This window comes from Lissotriton helveticus, chromosome 1_1 (genome assembly GCF_964261635.1).
Source record: "Lissotriton helveticus chromosome 1_1, aLisHel1.1, whole genome shotgun sequence".
Lineage (NCBI taxonomy): Eukaryota > Metazoa > Chordata > Amphibia > Caudata > Salamandridae > Lissotriton > Lissotriton helveticus.
This window is the reverse complement of record NC_136057.1, coordinates 1,395,124,168-1,395,145,124: the sequence shown is the minus strand read 5'-3', so window position 1 is coordinate 1,395,145,124 and position 20,957 is coordinate 1,395,124,168. Positions and strand designations below refer to the sequence as shown.

At 43.8% G+C, this 20,957-nt stretch overlaps 1 protein-coding gene across 7 annotated transcripts in view; it reads right to left on the bottom strand.

Annotated features, from left to right (window-relative positions):
* LOC144825617 (coiled-coil domain-containing protein 159-like) overlaps positions 1 to 20,957 on the bottom strand; it is a 395,593-nt gene that overhangs the window by 214,926 nt on the left and 159,710 nt on the right. For all 7 annotated transcript variants that reach the window (XR_013609480.1, XR_013609460.1, XR_013609486.1 and 4 more), the window contains 2 exons: positions 11,288 to 11,347; positions 5,146 to 5,253 (listed from right to left, as the gene is read on the bottom strand). Coding sequence is in view for 2 of the 7 variants with exons in the window: in XM_078684171.1 (XP_078540297.1) it covers positions 5,146 to 5,253; positions 11,288 to 11,347 (168 nt within the window). In the remaining 5 variants the exon portion in view is untranslated. The remainder of the gene's footprint in view (positions 1 to 5,145; positions 5,254 to 11,287; positions 11,348 to 20,957) is intronic.

The window sequence follows — 20,957 nt, the reverse complement described above, 5'->3', positions numbered from 1 at the left end:
GCGGTATACTAGGAGGCCTGACAGTGTGCTAGTCGGTGCTAGCTGGATGGTGAAATGGAGGCTTTCCGAGTCCAAGATGTGTGCATCGAGAGTTCTACAGGAAAAATGATTCCGGTAGAGGATGGCCAGTCCACCTCCTCTGCCAGATGGACGTGGTTGGGACTGGATATTAAAGTCCGGGGGAAGGGCTAAGACTACATCCGAATCCGAGTGGTCGGTGATCCACGTTTCCGTAAGGAATAGAATGTCTGGTTCGTGGTCTTCTATAAGGTGATTAATGAGCAGAGCGTGCATGGGGAGTGACCTGCAGTTCAGTGAGGCAAGTTTAAGACTCGGGTGAAAGACGCGTGGAATGGGTAGTTGTAGCTGGGCTGGGTGGCAGATTGTGCAGCCAGTAAATTGACCGTCTAAGTCGTGAGCATAGTTGCAGGTGCTGTCAATGGTGGGTCTGAGACTAAGAAGGTCTCGACGCGAGTATATTACCCTAGTGGGAGCTGGGTCCGGCAGGGATTCTGGCCCTGAGCCCGTCCGAACGCGGACGAGCGCAGGCGGGCTTGCCTTAGGCGCGCCTTCGGCGCGCAAACGGCGCTCCCGCTGCGCTCGTCCGCTGCGCCTCCGGTGGCAGCACATGATGTGGGGGGTAGGGGGGCGTGGCCTACAGGGGGCGTGGCCTCAGTCCTCGCCGAGTTGGCGTTTTTGCAGGAAATTGTTGGTCCACGAGTGAGCGCTAGATCCGCTCCTCGCTGTGCTGTTGGTAGAGGTGGGTGCCCTGGTGCTTTGCTATCGCGTGGTGAGTTTTTAAAAGCAACAAGTGAATTAAAGATAGAGATATCGATATCACCCGGAAAGGAGGGAGAGGGAGACGTGGAGAGTATTAAACCATATGGGATATTGCGGGAATTAGTGATATGGAGGTGGCGGAGAAAAAGGCTTTTCCATTTAGAAGTGCGTTTAGTGTAGAAGATGTAGTTGGTGATGATGGAGGAGTTTAGGGTATTATGATGGTCTGCAAATAGGGTTTCAGGGTGAAGACAGAGAAGTTTGTGCTTGAGGGATTTTTTACCATGTTTGGAGAGATGGGATGGGTAGAGGATCGACCGAGAGAACAGAATGTGACACACAAAAGGGAGCGGGTTTGAGCCCATACAAAGAGAAATCAAGTTTTATGCCTTAATGCCAAAAGACATGGTGGATACCTTTCATGATTGTGTTATTAACGGCATTAAACAATTATATCAACACACGAAAGGTAAAAAATTTAAGAAAATTCACTACAAAAAGATGTAATATGCAAGCCTAATCAAGAAACTCAGCAACAATATTGAAATCGGAATAAAAAATTCTGACAAAGGAGGAAATTTGGTGATCTGGCCTAAGAAGGACTATATCAAAGAGGCCAATAGACAATTGTGTGATAAAGACTGCTATGAGAAAACAACTCACAAAGAATATTCCAAAGCTAAAGAGGCTCTACTTAAACAATTATCATCATGGCGCAGAAAGGGACTGATTTCCAACGAGGAGTTCAAATTTATGAACAACGAATTCCCAGTCCTCCCGGTGTTATATTTAATACCAAAAATTCACAAGAAAACTATGCCAGTACCCGGCAGGCTGATTGTTTCTGGAATTAAAAGTGCCGGGGAACAAGTGAGTCGGTATATTGACTGTTTTCTTCAAGATTTGGTTAAGGAATTACCGAGTTATGTAAAGAACACAAGTGATTTCTTGGCCAAAATCAAAGACTTACATTGGAGTGATGACATGTTGTTGATAACGTTAGATGTTGAGTCGCTTTATACTAGTATTAATCATGTACAAGAATGGCAGCTGTGGAATATTTTTTGTCTAGCAGACCATGTGAATTTTATGAACTCATCAAACTTATTGAGTGGTGTTTGTACAATATTTTTTTTCTGTTTGGGAAAGAATTATATAAACAATTGAGAGGAGTAGCAATGGGTTCCTGTTTCTCCCCCAGCTAAGCGTGTTTACACGTTGGCTGGTGGGAGGAACAGGTCCTAAAAATACAGCACAAGACTTGGTGTCGAGAAAAAATAATATGCCATCTCCGATACATTGATGACATTTTCATCTTATGGCAAGGAGAAGAAATAGAAGCCCATGCTTTTGTGAATGAAATCAATCAGAATTCTCTCAAACTAAAATTCACTTCCCATATAGGAAAGACTTCTGTGGAATTTTTGGATGTGAGAGTTTACATCCATAATGAAAGAATAGAGACAACTTTATTGAGGAAATCCGTGGCTGGAAACGCCACTCTCCATGCCACGAGCCTGCATCCCAAACATCTAATTGCCAGTATCCCTTTTGGAGAGGTTTTAAGATTAAAACGAATATGTAGTACCGAGTCGGATTTTAACTGTTGCCTCAGTGAGATGATTGGTAGATTAAGAGCACGTGGTTATTCTGAGGTGCTATTACAAAAGGCAATCAAAAAAGCAGAAACAAGATCTAGAGAAAGCCTTTTGAACAATAGAGAGTCTGGGGTTGAAATGTCAGAATCCGAAGACGCCACTGAGAGAGAGATTGTTAAAATTAGTGGCCCTAGATTAATAAAATCTTTCAGTGATGAAGAGAAAAAGATCCGTGCCATTGTGAAGAAAAATTGGCCGATTCTTCTAACTGACAATATACTTGGCTCTAGACTGCCTGATGGCCCTACCATAACTTTCAGAAGAGCGAAAAATATGGGGACAGTTTTAGATAAAAATGGTCCTGAAACAATCTCCAGCAGTATGTGGCTTAAACCGGCACAAGGATTCCGAAAATGTTCCAGCTGCAGAGCATGCAAGTTTGGGATTAATACTACTCATTTTCGGACCCCGTTCAGTACTCAAGATGTGGCAATTTCTGGCAGTTATGACTGCAGAACGGAGTATGCTGTGTATGTCCTGACGTGCACCTGTGGATTGAGATACGTCGGTAGTACCAAGCTACAGGGGCACGTCAGGATTTTGCAGCATCTTCGAACGATTCTGTATTCGGACTCGGCTTACCCAGTGGCACGCCATTTTAAGAGATGTCATAATAACGATGTGGCGTGCCTAACATATTTTGTGGTGGGAGCCATTCCCAAACCACGAAGGGGTCGTAATCGTGAGTGCCAGGTGCATCAATTAGAAACTAAGATGAGATTGGAATTTTACAGCAAGTGGCCTAATGAGTTTAATAATACTGAGGAGTTGCATCATTTCCTATAGACATTGAGGTTCCCTGATGTCTATTGGATGTCTTATGAAAAGTCTCTCTCCCTCTTTCTCTCTCTCTCCCCCCCTTTTTTGGAGAAATCTTTTTTGCTAGCCATGGGGATTGAGTTTATTGAGAAAGGATATGAATTATTATGATGAGTTTTATTGCCTACTATTTTTCATACAGGTTGGACAGCAGATAGGTTGTAAATTTGTATATATGTATTTTTTCCTCCTTTTTTATGTTTTACTATATTTTCCCGCTATGATAATGTTTAAAAATGTTATTTATATTTTTTTACAATTTTTATCAAAAAATTTGGGTTCAATGTTGTTCATGATATTGATGGATATTATTTACCATGCGGTTTGCACATTCTATGAGCTATTTGCACAGCTTTCTGCACAGTTTTTTGCACAGCAACTTTACAAAACGTTTTTGCTAAATTTTGCACATAAACTCCAGAGATATCAAATACATTTTTCAATAATAGTGATCATCAAAGGATATATATGCACGAAGAAATGGTCTGTATTTATACAGGAATAAAAACCATATGTTTGGTTTTAAATATAAAATAGAATATGATTGGTAATAGAAAACAATATGTATTTAAACAGTTATATCCATCTGATCATGTTTTATCTGTATTTAAACAGTGATTGTATATATTTCCAATAGTGCTGCTATATTTATATCTATTTTTTATGGATGTATTCAGCAATTCGAGAAATACACATAGAGATATATTTGTATGTATGGAGTTCACAAAGTATTTCCTCACTTTCCATGGTCACATGACTAAGTTGGTGGGCGTGCACTTGTAAGCATTTAAAAATGAAAAAGTTTGCTGTGACTGTTGTGTGATCAAGGGCTTTCGCGCCCGAAACGCGTCATTTGTGAGACTTGGCAATAAAAAGAAACATCTTGCCGTACCTACGTGGTCTGTTCTCCTTCGTTCGCTGGTTCCTTTGAGCTGGAGGTGGGTTTAGAGATTCGTTGGTGGATATATATATACACACACACACACACACACTCACACACACACCAGTTCATAGGTCATTAGACTGGTCGCCCTATTTGAAGCAGATAAACAGATGCATTTTGTTTCTGCCCGCCACTGCCAGGAAAACCCTGAGCTGAGAAAAAAAGACCCACACCCTAAGTAAATGTTCAGATTGTGGGGGTCATTACATTATATTTTTCAATAATAAACTCCCGATGTGGGAATTTGCTTTTGAAAAACAAAAAAATATGGTGCGCAGCCACCTGGAAGGCAGCACCCATGTCCCAAACTTGCGGTGAAGAATCACTGTGGTGGTTTCTCTGAAGGCACAGAGACTTGGAGATCTCTACACATGGCAAGCAAAGTCTGGCCAGGGCGGCAGATGTAATGTCCTTCGCCACCATGACAGACAGAAGGCCTCTCGCCAAGGTCAACACCAGACCGTACATATGTCTTCAGGTCTTGAAGTGGGGAGATTGCACCCTCACAAGTTGGGAGGAGAGTAGAAGAAAGGGTTTCCCCGGAAGGGAAAATGGACAAGTGCATTTTAGATTGACACTCTGCCTGGGGAAATTAACACGTGTGTATTTCAGCATATGGAAATGGAAAAAAAATCATGAACCCCAAACAATGCACTCAAAAAGTGGATGTAAGTCTATCTGAGTACATTTCTTACTTACTGTCGAAACGTTTGTGAGTCAGATCTGGAAGTTTGTAAATGATTTTAGGTAATCATACAATAAAGATTTTACTTACTATCTGGAAGTGGTGTGGTTGGAGCGATACCTTATTTTCACTTAAGTCCCTTAGTCTACAGAGTGGTGCTGCTCGCTCCCACAGTCTGCCTCAGGCAGAGTCGTTCAGTCAGTCACTATCATGACACTGAGTATTGCATTTTAACACAGAAGCAGCCTGTAAACACTTACCAGGACATCACACTTCATGTGGCAGCTCCCTCCTTTCAGACCAAATTTTTCAGTGTTGTTGTCGCAGTTCTCGCTCTCCTCCGAGGTCTGGTTCGGGAAGGAATCGTCCTGCGTAATGAGGAGAAGTAGGTCAGGGGTCAATATGTGAAGTTCACCTTTATTAATGACTGCCCCCCATCCCAGAACCAGAGGTGAACCAAAACCGATCCAGCGTCCTCCTCCCGCCTCTGCCCAGCGACCTAGGGCCCGAAGTACGACCATTCCATTTTGTGAGTCGCAAAAAGCGATGTGTTGCGACACGCAAAATGGAATGTACAACAGTGTCTCAGACACTGTTTGCGATTCCTTATAGGGTTGCAAATGCCCTGCCTCATTAATGTTGATGAGTCAGGTGCAATTTGCGACCCATTGGGAATGGCCAGCACTCACAGGGATGGTGGCCTGATGGGGTCAGCAGACCACCATTTCTGCGACTGCTTTTTAAATAAAAAAGTTTTTTTTTTTTAATGCAGCCTGTTTTACTTAAAGGAATGTATTTATAAAAGAAAAATGAAACTTGTCTGTTTCATTTTTCAAGAGTAGGCAGTGGTCCTTGGGACCACTGCCTGCTCTTAAAAAATAGTTTTGCATCCATTAACAAAGGACCCCTTCTCGATTGCTTACCACTTACTTGATGTAGATGGTAAACTGCGAGTGTTTAGGTCGCAAAACAATGCAACTCGCTATTAGAAAGGGATGCCCTTGGCACTGTCCCTCCTAATAGCGACTCAGAAACCCTATTTGCGAGGCAGTAATTGATTACGACTCACAAAATAGGGTTTGTACATACCACCACCCTTTTTAATGGGTTGTACATATGGACCCGGTGCCATCTAAAACCTTCTTTTTCTGGAGATCTCTTCATGCCACCACCTCCCCACTGCGTGCCTCCCCGTGTCTTCAGTAACACTGTTAACAATGTCATGACTCAAGGGACAGCTCTCATCTCCAGCACTGCAGCAGCATCCACGCCAGGACCTGAAGTCCACTTACCTCTTGTACGGATTCATGCAGTGTCAGTCACTGCCCTGCTGCACTCAGTCCCGGTCACTGCCCTGGTACACACAGTCTCAGCCACTGCGCTGCTGCATATAGACTCAGTCCCTGCCCTGCTGCACTCAGCCTCGATCACTGCCCTGGCACACACAGTATCAGTGAATGTCCTGCTGCTCTGATGCATGTAGTCTAATTCACTGCCCTGGTACACACAGTCTCACTCACTGCCCTGCTGCACTCACCCTCGGTCCCTGCCTGGTACACACAGTATCAGTGAATGCCCTGCAGCGTTGATGTATGCAGTCTTAGTCACTGCCTTGCTGCCTATAGTCTGAGTCACTACCCCACTGCATACAGTAACTGTCCTTATGCCTTAATGTATGCAGTTTCAGTCACTGCCGTGCTGCCCTGCATACAGTCTCAGTCACCGCCCTGGTGCACACAGTCCCATTGAATGCCCCGCTGCACTGATGCATAGTCTCAGTCATTGACCTGCTGCATATAATCATAGTAATGTCCTACTGCCTTAATGCATGCAGTCTTAGTCACTGCCCTGCTGCACTGATGCATACAGACTCAGTTACTGCACTGCTGCACTGATGAATGCAGTCTCAGTCACTGCTGTGCTGCACTCAGCCTTAGTCACTGCCCTGGTACACAGTCTCAGTCACTTCTGTGCTGCACTCAGCCTTAGTCACTGCCCTGGTACACAGTCTCAGTCACAGTCACTTCTGTGCTGCACTCAGCCTCAGTCACTGCCCTGGTACACAGTCTCAGTCACTTCTGTGCTGCACTCAGCCTCAGTCACTGCCCTGGTTTACACAGTCTCAGTCAATGCCCTGCTGCACTGATACATGGGATGTATGATGTTACAATGCATGCATTAACAACGCATGCCATCACAACACAACTTTTACCCCGCAGGTGCCATTACAACGCATTCCATAACAACGCATGGCATTACAACGTAGGTGCTATTACAACGCATGCCATTACAACGTAAGTATAGGTAAGTATTTAATTTTTATAATATTAATTTAAAATTAATTATATTAAAAAATTGTTTAATAAATAAATGTAATTAATGTTCAATTTTTTAAAATATATTTAAATGTATAATTTTAACTCCTTTTGTGCGTAATAGTAGGGTAAGTGCTTGATAGTGTAGGGGTAAAAATTACTATTCTAACTCCAGGGGGGGGTGTAATAGTAGGGTAAGTGCTGGATAGTGTAGGGGTAAAAATTACTATCCTAACTCCAGGGGCGTGTAATAGTAGGGTAAGTGCTGGAAAGTGTAGGGGTAAAAATTACTATCCTAACTCCAGGGGGGTGTAATAGTAGGGTAAGTGCTGGAAAGTGTAGGGGTAAAAATTACTATTCTAACTCCAGGGGGGTGTAATAGTAGGGTAAGTGCTGGATAGTGTAGGGGTAAAAAATAAAAAATAAAAAATACATTAGAAAAATAAAATAATAATTTAAAAAAATAATAAATGTATTTAAAATGTTATAATTATTTTAAATAAATTAATTACTAAAACAAAAAAAACCATACTAAAACTAAATACTTACCTTACCTATACTTACGTTGTAATGGCATGCGTTGTAATAGCACCTACGTTGTAATGCCATGCGTTGTTATGGAATGCGTTGTAATGGCACCTGCAGGGTAAAAGTTGCGTTGTAATGGTACTTCGTCGTAATATTTGCGTTGTAAAGGTTGTTTCCCGATACATGCAGTCTCAGTCACTGCTCTGGTGCATACAGTCACAGTCACTGTCCTACTGCCTTAATGCATGCAGTCTTAGTTACTGCCCTGCTGCACTGATGAATACAGTTTCATTTATTGCCATGCTACATCAGTGAATACAGTCTCAGTTACTGCCCTGCTGCACTCAGCCTCCATCACTGCCTGGTACTAACAGTATCGGTGAATGCCCTGTTGCGTTGCTACATACAGTCTGAGTCACAACCCTGCTGCATACAGTCACTGTCCTACTGCCTTAATGATTGCAATCTCTAATTAATTACCCTGCTGCATATAGTCACTGTCCTATGCCTTAATGTAAGCAGCCTTAGTCACTGCCCTGCTGCACTGATGAATGCAGTTTCATTCATTGCCATGCTGCATTGAAAACAGTCTCAATCACTGTCCTACTGCACTGATACATACAGACTCAGATACTGCCCTGCTATTAATGAATGCAGCTTTAGTGATGCCATGCTGAGTGATGAATATAGTCTAAGTCACTGCCTCCTTAAATATACAGTCTCTCTCCCTTGCCTGCTGTGCTGATTCAATTGGTGCCATGCTGCGCCGATGCTTACAGTCTCAGATACTGTCCTGGTATGCTGATGCATTCAACCTCAGTCTCTGCACTGCTGCATACAGTATCAGTCATTGCCCTGCTAAATAGATGCATGCAGACTCAAACACTGTCCTCCTGTGCTGATGTATGCAGTCTCAGTGGTTGCCCTTCTGTGCTTATATATGCATATAGCCTCCGTCACTGCAGCTGCATATAATCACAGTCACTGCCCTGCTGCACTGATGCATGCAATCTCAGTTACTGCCCTGGGGTGCTAATGCATGAAGTCTCAGTTACTGCCCTGTGGTGCTAATGCATGCAGTCTCAGTTACTGCCCTGAGGTGCCAATGCATTCAGTCTCAGTTACTGCCCTGTGGTGCCAATGCATTCAGTCTCAGTTACTGCCATGTGGTGCCAATGCATTCAGTCTCAGTTACTGCCATGTGGTGCCAATGCATTCAGTCTCAGTTACTGCCATGTGGTGCTAATGCATGAAGTTTCAGTTACTGCCCTGGGGTGCTAATGCATGAAGTTTCAGTTACTGCCTTGCTGCATATACAGTGTTAGTCACGTCTCTGCTAAGCTGATGCATGCAGTCTTAGTTACTGCCTTGCTGCATATAGCCTCAGTCACTGCAGCTGCATACAATCACAGTCACTACCCTGCTGCACTGATGCATGCAGTTTCAGTTACTGCCTTGCTGCATATAGTCATAGTCACTTCCCTGCTGTGCTGATGCATGCAGTCTTTTACTGCCCTGCTGAGCTGCTGCTGCATGCAGTTTCAACCACAGCCGATGGTTACAGTCTCAGTCACTGCCCTGGTGTGCTGATTCATGCAGCCTCACTAACTACCCTGCTTCATACAGTCTTAGCTACTACTCTGCTGCGTTGATGCATGCAGAATCAGTCATTGCCCTGCTGATGCATGCAAGCCCTGTTACTGTCCTGTTGTGATGATGCATGCAGTCTTAGTCACTGTGCATGCTGTTTCAGATACTGCCCTGCTATGCTAATGCATTCAGTCTCTGATACTGCCCTGGTGTGCAGATGCATGCAGTCTCAGTTATTTCCCTGCTGTGATGATGCCTGCTGTCTCAGCCAATAAATACCCTTCTGTGCATATGCATGCAGCCAAAATCTAATGCACTGATACATACAGTCTCAGCCACTGCCTTGCTGCATACAGTATCAGTCTCTACCCTACTGCACTGATGCATGAAGTCTCAGTCACTGCCCTATTGCAATGACACATTCAGTCTCTGCCGTTGCCCTGCTGCGCTGATGCATGTAGTCTCAGCGAGTGCCCTGCCGGGCTTGATGCATGTAGTCTCAGCGAGTGCCTTGCTGCACTGATGCATAGTCTCAGCGAGTGCCCTGTTGTGCTGATGCATGTAGTCTCAGCGAGTGCCCTGCCGGGCTTGATGCATGTAGTCTCAGCGAGTGCCTTGCTGCACTGATGCATAGTCTCAGCGAGTGCCCTGTTGTGCTGATGCATGTAGTCTCAGCGAGTGCCCTGCCGGGCTTGATGCATGTAGTCTCAGCGAGTGCCCTGCTGCGCTGATGCATGTAATCTCAGTTACTGCTGTGCTAATGCTTTACAGTGGAGTATGGGGGACTGACCTCCTACACTTATGCATGCAGTCTCGGTTACTGCCCTGCTTTGGTAATTATACACAGCGGAAGATCAGGAACTGCCCTGATGCTCTGATTCATACAGTCTGCTGTGCAGGGGCATACATACTCTGTCACTGCCCTACTGCACCGATTGTGCAGTCTCAGACACCCTCCTGCTTCACTGATTATTTACAGGGATGTCTCTGTCACTGCCTTGCAGCATTGACTCTCTACGGTGCAGTCTCGGATACTGTCCTGGTGCTCTGATTCCATACACTTCATGCCCTTCCTTGAAGCACTCTTTATGGGCGTGAGAGTCAGCTGCAGCCACACTGTACAGATTCCATACAGGAATCCCAGACACTGTCACACTGCTTTACATCTATGTAGTGTTCGGCTTCGCTTTACTGCACTGTTACTGTAAGGGGAACTTCTGACCTGAGAGATTCTGACCTGAGAGATCCACTGATCCTAGGCTTTTAAGTCCTGGCTACTGCTCTAAAATCTGTACATTGTTGTCACAAGCACTGTTGCATTGCATTGAATCAATACAAAGAAGTTCCATTCATTGCTCTGGTGTACTAAATCCTAGGTCGAAGGATCAGTCACTCTTACAGTAATGAATCTACACATTGAAGTCACATTCACTCTCCTACTGCACTGAATCTACGGACAAAAGCTGCAAGCGTTGTCCTTGTGCACTGAATCCATACATTAAAGTCACAAACGCCATTTTTGCTCCGCTAGGGCCCTAACTTTAAACATACATTTCATGGGATTTAGCATATCTCTTCTTAGTACCTTATAAATGGTGCAAACTTCCGCAACACCCCTCTCATCCATCACAGTCCCTAAAACAAGTTGAGTGTTTCACTCAAATGGAATGTTGGAGGCCCATTGGTACAATGTGCACGGAGTACTAAAGTTACTCCCATATACCCCCAGCACCCTAGCTCCAACTCCGCCACCCCTATCTGTACCAAAAAGAAAGTTGGATTGACTTGAATCACCAATCACAAATGCTTGGCAAAGTGGTCCTTGAGCCTCCTTTCATGACCACAACACACAGTATTTGAGGTTCAGACAAATGTACTTGAATTCCTCCTAGCTAAGGTAGGTTGCACAGCTCTCCCAGGCCTACAAAGGCAGAAGTTACAAACTCTGCTGTGAGTAATCTTGTGTTACCTGGGGTGAACTGGAGGAGGTTTGATGCTTGTCTATGGATGATGGCGACTCCTTGCACATCTGCCACAGAAACAGAAAAACTCTTGGTCATGTAAGGACTAGTTGTTTGATCCAAAACAAATCATTTCAGTTTCCTGGACCTCAGTTCCCTTATTCATTCTCAACTGGGAGCTGTTGAATGGAGTTTCCTCCCTACATCAAGCTCAACGTAATAAAATGATTTGAACATTTAGAAAAGTGCTTACCTGTAAAGTGCCTCACTTGTAAAATGCATGCGGGCAAGGAGCATGATATGACTTGTGTTTGCCTTCTTTCATTGCATAAGTCAGAAGGTTCAACACTCATATTCCCCGGGATGATGTCTTACCCCTGGATTATTTTCCATTGTCTTTGGGCATGACATAATGTTTGTGAATTAGGGTCATCTGCATTCATAGATTTCTCTCAAGCCTTAAACATGGTCAATTGCCAGCTACTTCCGAACAGACTGAAAAGCATGAGTATCACCTCGCATTCACTGAGAATTAGTGAAAAGCATGAGTTTCACCTCGCATCCACTGAGAATTTGTGATGGCCCTTACAAGGACTCAAATGCCCAAGTCAGGATAGGCCTGAACTTCTCTTACAAGGACTCCGATGCCCAAGTCAGGATGGGCCTGAACTTCTCTTACAAGGACTCTGATGCCCAAGTCAGGATAGGCCTGAACTTCTCTTACAAGGACTCCGATGCCCAAGTCAGGAAAGGCCTGAACTGCTCTTACAAGGACTCCGATGCCCAAGTCAAGATAGGCCTGAACTTCTCTTACAAGGACTCCGATGCCCAAGTCAGGATAGGCCTGACCTGCTCTTACAAGGACTCCGATGCCCAAGTGAGGATAGGCCTGTTCTACCCTTACAAGGACTCCGATGCCCAAGTCAGGATGGGCCTGAACTTCTCTTACAAGGACTCAAATGCTCAAGTCAGGATAGGCCTGAACTTCTCTTACAAGGACTCCGATGCCCAAGTCAGGATGGGCCTGAACTTCTCTTACAAGGACTCCGATGCCCAAGTCAGGATGGGCCTGAACTTCTCTTACAAGGACTCCGATGCCCAAGTCAGGATGGGCCTGAACTTCTCTTACAAGGACTCCGATGCCCAAGTCAGGATGGGCCTGAACTTCTCTTACAAGGACTCCGATGCCCAAGTCAGGATAGGCCTGACCTGCTCTTACAAGGACTCCGATGCCCAAGTGAGGATAGGCCTGTTCTACCCTTACAAGGACTCCGATGCCAAAGTCAGGATAGGCCTAACCTGCTCTTACAAGGACTCCGATGCCCAAGTCAGGATAGGCCTGATCTGCCCTTACAAGGACTCCGATGCTCAAGTCAGGATAGGCCTAAACTGCTCTTACAAGTACTCCAATGCCCAAGTCAGGATAGGCCGAAACTGCTCTTACAAGGACTCCGATGCCCAAGTCAGGATAGGCCTAAACTGCCCCGACAAGGATTCCAATGCCCAAGTCAGGATAGGTCTAAATTGCTCAAGGACAAAAAAGTTCACTAGATATAGAGGGGTGAAGCAGGGGTCTATTCTCCCATTTCTGTTCAACCTGTACATAAACTACATATACTCAGAAGTTTTGGAAGCTTTCAAAGGCTATTCTTGTAAGCATAATATAAAGATCACCATGGGAAAGAACTGTTATTATAACTTTCTATGAGAAAGCCCTAAAAATCTATGGTTGTTGCCTGGGGTCCTAAATCGAAGAGGGCTCAGAGAAGACCAGTGACCATATATAATCAAACAACTGAACACAAATGTATTCGAATATCCTGGAGTGACACAGACCAATATATATTGGTAATCTCATCTGGAGAGCAGCCTAACTAAGGAATGAGGAATGTCCAAAGGTACAATACATTTTCCAGAAGTCATGACAAAGTGAATCCAAAAACCTTGCACATGGTGGTGCACGCCAAAATCGGAAGCTATGGTGCTGAAATCTGGGGTGCCGCAGTCAAACTATCAGTGACTGGCTATCTTGAAAGGAGAACTTGGAAAAAACATTTGGAATCTCACAATCTTTAACACTGCTTGGGGTTTAAAAAGATCTAGGATATGCCATGATTAAATAATTAGATGCACACATCCCCCTCTTCTACCCAATTTAGTGTTCAAAGCCATTTGGTAGACCATGCATGGAAGGAAGCAATTCATTCTAAAAAATATTTTCTGGTCGGAACATCTTAGGTCCTCCTAAAATTAAAATGAAGCACTTACTGGATCGAACATCTACAACCAATATCAGTAAAAAGCGAAATAGGTACCTGCTGAGCAGGGCTGTCAAGAGCAGAGAGTGCTTTTACCCAACATAAGCTTAGAATCTTGGAAGAGCATAATCTGGCCCAAACTTTGAGGCTTTGAATCAAATAGTGCCAGAGACGTGTCTATAACTAACAAGCTACTAGAGAAAAGGCTTCTTCGCATAGCACAAGGCAAAACTCTTTTTACTAAACTAACTTCAGGCTTGAAGACTCCAAACTTCTATAGCTACCTACATATCCTGTGGCTACTGATCAGAATCCTTAATTCACTTAGTATTGTTGACTAGAACACATTGTAAATGTAATTGCATTTATATAGCTCTTACTACCCCTGACGAGACATTGATATACGCTTTACGATGGACAGCATGCTGCTCCGGAACCCAAGGTTAATGGTTAGTTCAGTGCTATTGGTTACTGTTAGTTATTGGGATTAATCTTGTGTACTCGAAGCAAACCATTCCTTGCAGTCATTTCAGTTTTGCTATGGTGGACTAAAGTAATAGAGGTTGGTTGCAATCATTGGGGGAGGTGAGCTCAAGCACATGGTTGGTGGGATTTATACATGAGTTAGAGGAGATTAGGGATTGTTAGGTTGCATAGGTATGACTATCAGCAGACGGAGAAGAGAGAGTGATCTGGTAAATGAGTGGTGGGAAATGTACTGACATAGCAAATAGTCAAACGTGCACGTGGCAGAGTAGATTGTGCTCAGAGAGAGGATTCATGCAGAGGATGAAAGGGAAGGAGAGGAGAGGGACAGGACCAATTGGCCACAGCCAAAGAACATTTGTAACAGTAAATCAGCAACGATTTTTCTCTTGTTGGAGAGTATAAGAGAAACTACCATACACTTAGGCTGCTTCATAGATGAAGCTTGGCACCTTAGGGATAAGGCAAAAAACTACCAATTCCAAAGAAAACAGATTTTATGATCCCTGCCTAAAAACACTCATCCCGAATTGGCCATCTTCAATAACTCAGACACCTTGCACTCTTATCCATCTTCTGAAACTCAAACATACTGATTGGGGTGGGGTTGAGAAATTTGCATTAAAAGTCTCAGGGTGATTTTCTTTCCTCCAGCGAATTAGTCATTAAGCATGACAGTGCCTTTAGATAATGTCAGCAACAGAGCAGTTTACTGAGCTGCACAACTGCCCTTTGTGTGTGTAAGTGTGTGAGCCTGTGTGTGTGTATTTATATATATATATCCAACAACAAAATCGCCCAATGAGGAGGCGCCACTGCCAGGGAGTTGAAACACCATTTATTGAAGGGTGTCTGAGCGGCAAAACAACGATTCCTCCCTTATTTGTACATCCGCCCAACACATTTCAAACAGCTTGTGTCCTTGTTCACGGGCAACTAAAAGATGAGCAAAGCGGCCGTGCTGAGGGACACCTGATAATTAATCCAAGTCCCGCCCCAGTGGGGGGATGCCCGAAGGCATGCTGGTACTTGTGGTTCCTCAGTCAAATTAACACCCCAGTGGGTGCTGTAATGCCCCTTTGAAGTATTGAAAAGTTCTTCCCCAAGTGGCTCAGGGAGGTTCTGAACATCACCGCCGCGCTGATAATAGTAACTCCTTACAATGCCTGAGAAACCACAAGTACCAGCACTGGGGCAGGACTTGGATTAATTATGAGATTTAATAACGATAAACGATGGGAAAGTTTTCAAGAGGCATTTATTGACCCAGCGTCATTCTAGTGTAAAACATGTTTGCTGCAACAATCTTTAGACAGAAACATATGTAAAAGGTTACAAGCACCAACAGAGTGAATAAAAGGTAGAGTTCTCAGGTCACACTGATTCAGAACGAAGAGCTAGGGGAACCTATCACAGAGGAAGAAGTACAGAGAGCGATCAGGTGTCTAAAACTACACAAATCTCCTGGCCCTGATGGCCTGACAACACAATTCTACAAAACTTTCAGTACTGAACTAATTCCCCATCTGGCCGCCTTTTTTAATCACATAGTGACTACTAAACAAACAACACTCACTATGAGTGAAGCTCTTCTTACTGTGATTCCCAAGCAAGGAAAGGACCCAAGGCAATGTGGATCGTGCAGTCCCATAACACTTCTTAACCGAGACGCTAAATTATACTCAAAATATTTAGGTACCCGCCTGGAAAATGTTATGTCAGGGCTGAAACACCCGGACCAATCAGGATGTATCAAGGGTAGACAGACTCATGATAATGTGCGCAGAGTGATTCACCTAATAGAAAAAACAAACAAGCAATAGATTCCCGCAGTTCTTCTCAGCTTGGATGCCTAGAAGGCGTTTGACCGAGTAGACTGGCGCTTTCTCTTTCAGACCCTCCAAAGATTCAGCTTCTGTGAGACGTTTATTAATTTGATGAAGGCCAATTTTGCAGCCCCCAGCACAAGAGTTTTAGTAAACAGAGTAGACTCTGACCCCTTCCTTCTGGAACGGGGAACGAGGCAGGGCTGCCCCTATCCCCACTCCTTTTTGCGCTTAGCATTGAACCGTTAGCCGCACGATTCAGAGAAAATTGAGGACTTAAGGGAATTCAATTTTGTGCCAACGAACATAAAATCTCACTGTTCGCCAACGATATCTTATTAACAATATCGGACCCACAACAATCTATAACAACACTCCGGGAAGAATTGGGAAGCTTCGAGGAGGTAGCGGGATTCTACATCAATCTAGATAAATCCTTTCTCCTTAACCTAACACTACTGGAGGTGGAGATTGGAGACCTGGTGGCTTCAGCCTCCTTCCAGGGGCCAAGAAAGACTTAACATATCTGGGAATAAAATGGACCCCTAAAATCTCAGGGTTATTTGCAGCTAACTACCCTCCACTCCTACGCCAGCTAAGGCCTGACCTAAGGAGATGGGCACCCCTTTACCTTTCCTGATTGGGCAGAATACATGCCATCAAGATGGTACTCCTACCAAAATTACTTCATCTGTTTCAGAGACTGCCCATAGAACTCGAAAGAGACTTCTTGTGTGGGGTCCAGATACTCTTAAGAAATTCATAGGGCAGAATAAAAGACCAAGGCTTCCCTTTAGTCTTCTTAGAAAACCTACAGATGAGGGTGGCTTGACGATGCCCAACCTGAACTTCTAATACAAAGCAGCCCAACTTCGGGTCCTGGTTGACTAGTCCCAATGTGAGTCAGATAAACACTGGCTACATATGGACCGAGCGATTGCGGGTAGAGTAATATGGGATTTACTATGGGAACCAAAGGTGGACCGACCAGCAAATGCATACATTAGTACGCTCACTAAAACAACGCTTAAAGTATGGGATGACATATTGAGGCAGACAGAATGGACCATGTTCCCCTCTCATTTATCTCCCATTCACTACAACCCTGCTTTCCCACCAGCACTACAGCCAGGCTCCTTTGACGAGTGACATATTTAACAGCTGGGACATTCTAGCATTCGCACATTGCCAAAGGGACTTCAGCCTACCCAACACAGAACACTTTCGCGATCTTCAATTATGTCACTGGGTCCTACAACCTGAGTTGAGATAAGGGGGGACTAGAGAGCTCACGACCTTAGAGCGCTACGTGAAAGGTGCCAGCTCAATGAAAGGGGCCATCTCCTTCTTTTACTGCCTGCTGCTGCACACACTACCATCTAGAAACCCACGATATCTGGAATTCTGGTAACGCACATTAAGCCAGGATATCATAGACACTCAGTAGAAAGTCCTCTGGAAAGATACAAAACGCCACTGTCACTCCCTCAGTCAACGCAAAGCCCACTACAAGATTATGTATGACTGGTAGCTGTATCCTGAGAAACTGAAAAAAATATTCCCCAACACATCAGACCTTTGCTGGAGGGGTTGTGGCCTCTTGGACGACTTCCACCATATACGGTGGGACTGCTCGTCAATTCGAGCCTTTGGGTCAGAAATCCTGGCTCAAATTAAAGAGAAATTAGGCTATCCCATACCAGACTCCCCAGAGTTAATGTTGCTAGGCCTGCGGGACAACTATTTATCAGCACTGCACCTGTTCCAGTTTTAATCAGAGCCACAATGAACGTATGAACCCACTCCAGGATCAGATTAGTTGCACCGGATCCCGAAGACTCTGTCTATTCGAGGTTGCTAATTTTGCCCCGCCAGGAATTATTTTCTCCCTCCGTCCTGGTTATAGCTCTTCTTTACACCCCCCTGTCCCTGTACCTCAAAAAAGAGAGAAATAATACATCTACACTTCACAAGGAGAGGATCTGGGAAAGGGGAGGGATATGAGAGGAGGAAATGACTGACGCTACAGATGATTTGTATTTGTTATTCTTTCCATTTGTTGTATCAACTAGTAATGAAGGTTCCTAGGTAATACCTGAAGAAATAACTACATGAGATGAGAACCGAACAGAATCTGTATATGGTAATAGACTGCTGATAGCGATATCCGAATGCAAAGATAAGATGCACTGCCATGCTTGTTCATTGATGTTCTGTAAAACTTAATAAAAACAAGTTTGACAAAAAAAAAGGTAGAGTTCTACCATGGTGCTAAAACAGTGAATATATGCAGGCATATGAACGTGATAGTAATAAGGCGTGCTCCTAAGATGCTAACCCTACCTAAGTGTACCTAAGTGGATGTGGGTGTAAAAGCCTAGAATCCACTAGGAAAGAGCCAACCCCATTACCTGATGGGAGACAATGAAGGACTCTGTCCTGGTCTTGAGTTGGAAACCCTGCAAGGGATGTCAAACCACTGTATGCTGAAGCTGCGTGCAGGACCTCAACATCTTGTGTCAGCGAGGAAGCTTTCTCCTCTGATTGACCAGTGAAGATGTGGTTCTTTTCTACCCGAAGGGTACCCTCAGGGGTTCTACCAAGATGTGTAATGGTGCTATGGGCCTGTTGTCCAAGAAAGTTGCTAGAGGTGACTTTTGTACAGTTATTATACAGAAGATGGTCATCCTGCTGTGCATGTCCTAGACAGGGGATTAAGATATGATACTAAGAATCTTCATGCATAATAAATGAGGCTAGTTTTCCAAGAAAACCACACAACATTTATTCAGCACATAACTAGGTAAAAGGTCAGCGCCAGAACCGTTATGTACGGCAAGGTAGGACAAAAGTAGGTAAAAGGTTGTGCAGCTACATAGCCCTATTTTGGGGTACATATTGGGGTAAAAACATCAGATGGCATCAGTGATGTTATCAATGATATCACAGAACATGTCATGACTGATGTAATATGTGAAGTGATATGAGGTCATAAGCAATGCATGAAGAATGTGCAAGTTATGAGTCATTAATGATGTCATTTCAGATGCCAACAGTGATTTTATCAAAGATATCACAGAACATGTAATGACGGATGTAATATGTGAAGCCATATGAGAGGACATAAGCAGTGCATGGTGAATGTGCAAGTTCTAAGAACATCATTTAACAATATTATGAATTGCAGTGTTTTGACAGTAAGGACATTAACGATGTCATTTCAGATGTCATTAGGGATGTTATAAATTATAACACAAAACATGCAATGACTGATGTAATATGTGAAGTCAGGTGAGGCCATAAGCAATGCATGGTGAATGTGCAAGTTCTAATAATTCATTTAACACTAAAATGACGTTGTTTTCTGACAGTAAAGCCATTAATGATGTCATTTCAAATGTCATCAGTGAGGTTCTAAATGATATCACATAACATGGCCTAACTTATGTAATATGTGAAGCCATGTAAGTTATAATTACTTCTTTTAACAATAACATGAATTTATGTGTTTTCTGTCTAAATGTTACATTTTAACTTATATTTTCACCTAACTACAATGTCACTTTAACAATTGTTTTTAAGTGAATTTCTGTTTTTCATGTAAAGTAAGATAATTTTTTTTACCATACCTAACTATAATGTTCCTTGAACCTGTTTTGTCCAGTCCAACAAGGCTAGTAGCATGAACATGCAATGCAGTTTGCTGAGTGCATTCTCAAAGCTCCCAGGAGCTCTCTCATATAGCGAGGGTGTTAACTGAAGATCCTCAAGGACATCAATGGCGGCTCATCCACTAAAGCGGGCAACTGTCGTCCCACTGCTTTTTAGAAGTGCAAAAAATAAAATGATAATAACACAATGTTATCATCATTTTATTTCTTCGTGCTGAAGCCAGTTTTGGGGCGGAGATTGGCTGTCATCACAGCCAGCAGGGGGAAGAGTGGTTTGTGCACTTAAGTGTACATTACGGTTCGGCCAGCCATCTTGGGGGCAACCAGTCATGAGCACTTAGCGCGTTCTCCACATGGCTGTATTGCACAGTTTGGGTTGAGAACATGTACAGGCTCCCTCTCCCTGGCTGAGCACCGAACCAGGTTGCTTAGACCAATCATGAAGCCACTGTCATGCTAGTGACAGCAGCGTTGTGTTTGGCAATATTTTCTTTTCTTTTTTTCACCATTCCCCCTTCCCTGCTCCACCAATACTGCCCCAGAGCAGCCTCCACTGAAGAGCATCTGCCATTGTGAGGGTGCCTAAAGAGGCCTTGAGAGTCTGTAGCCTTGAATGAGATGCTTTTGGAAAAAGATTATTAGTAACAGAAAAATAGGGACCTGATGTATGATTGGGGATGGCATAAATAGTAGGTGCAAAGTGTGCCATGACCTTTGTGACCTGCACAGCAATTTGTGATGCAACTGATGAACTAATCAGTCACACCATACAATTTGGATTCGCAGGAGGTTATAAAATCTGCTGCATAATGAATATTATATATCATATTCATTATGCAGGGTGCTTTTAAAGAATTTGTTTCCAGTCAGGATGCCCCTTTCACGCCCCAAATATTTGAGATGCAACACCCTTATGTGTCAGAAATATTATTCTGAATTGCAGAAGTGGCTTTGTACATTGCACAATTTCACAAAACCTGTGTTTGCTCGTCTTGGAAGTGCAAAAGTGTTTTTTAATGAGGCTGATAGTTGTAAAATATGAGTATTTCAACTAGTCCAACGTAAGTTAGTGCTGAGGGACTTTGCAGTCGCCAGTGAGTTATTTCTCTATCGGAGTCAGTGCTACAAGAGTGAGGTGCACTAAGGATGTCCCAGCCAACTTGTACAAAGTACCCAGAAATGCCCTATTACTTACTGGTATTCTTCATTACTCCTGGTCCCATTGTCCTCGTCCCATTCATAAACCAGTGAGATAATACTATCTCATGATAGAAAAAAAGAACGCCGGAATGCTAGCCCTACCCCATCCCCTCTCCCTGGGAGTACAAAAGTGTACCTATTCCAGCATTCCTCGTGAAATACCAAGCCCAGATGAAGGCTGGTAAGGAGGGAGGGAGGAAAATATTGAATGGGACAAGTACAACGGGACCAGGAGTA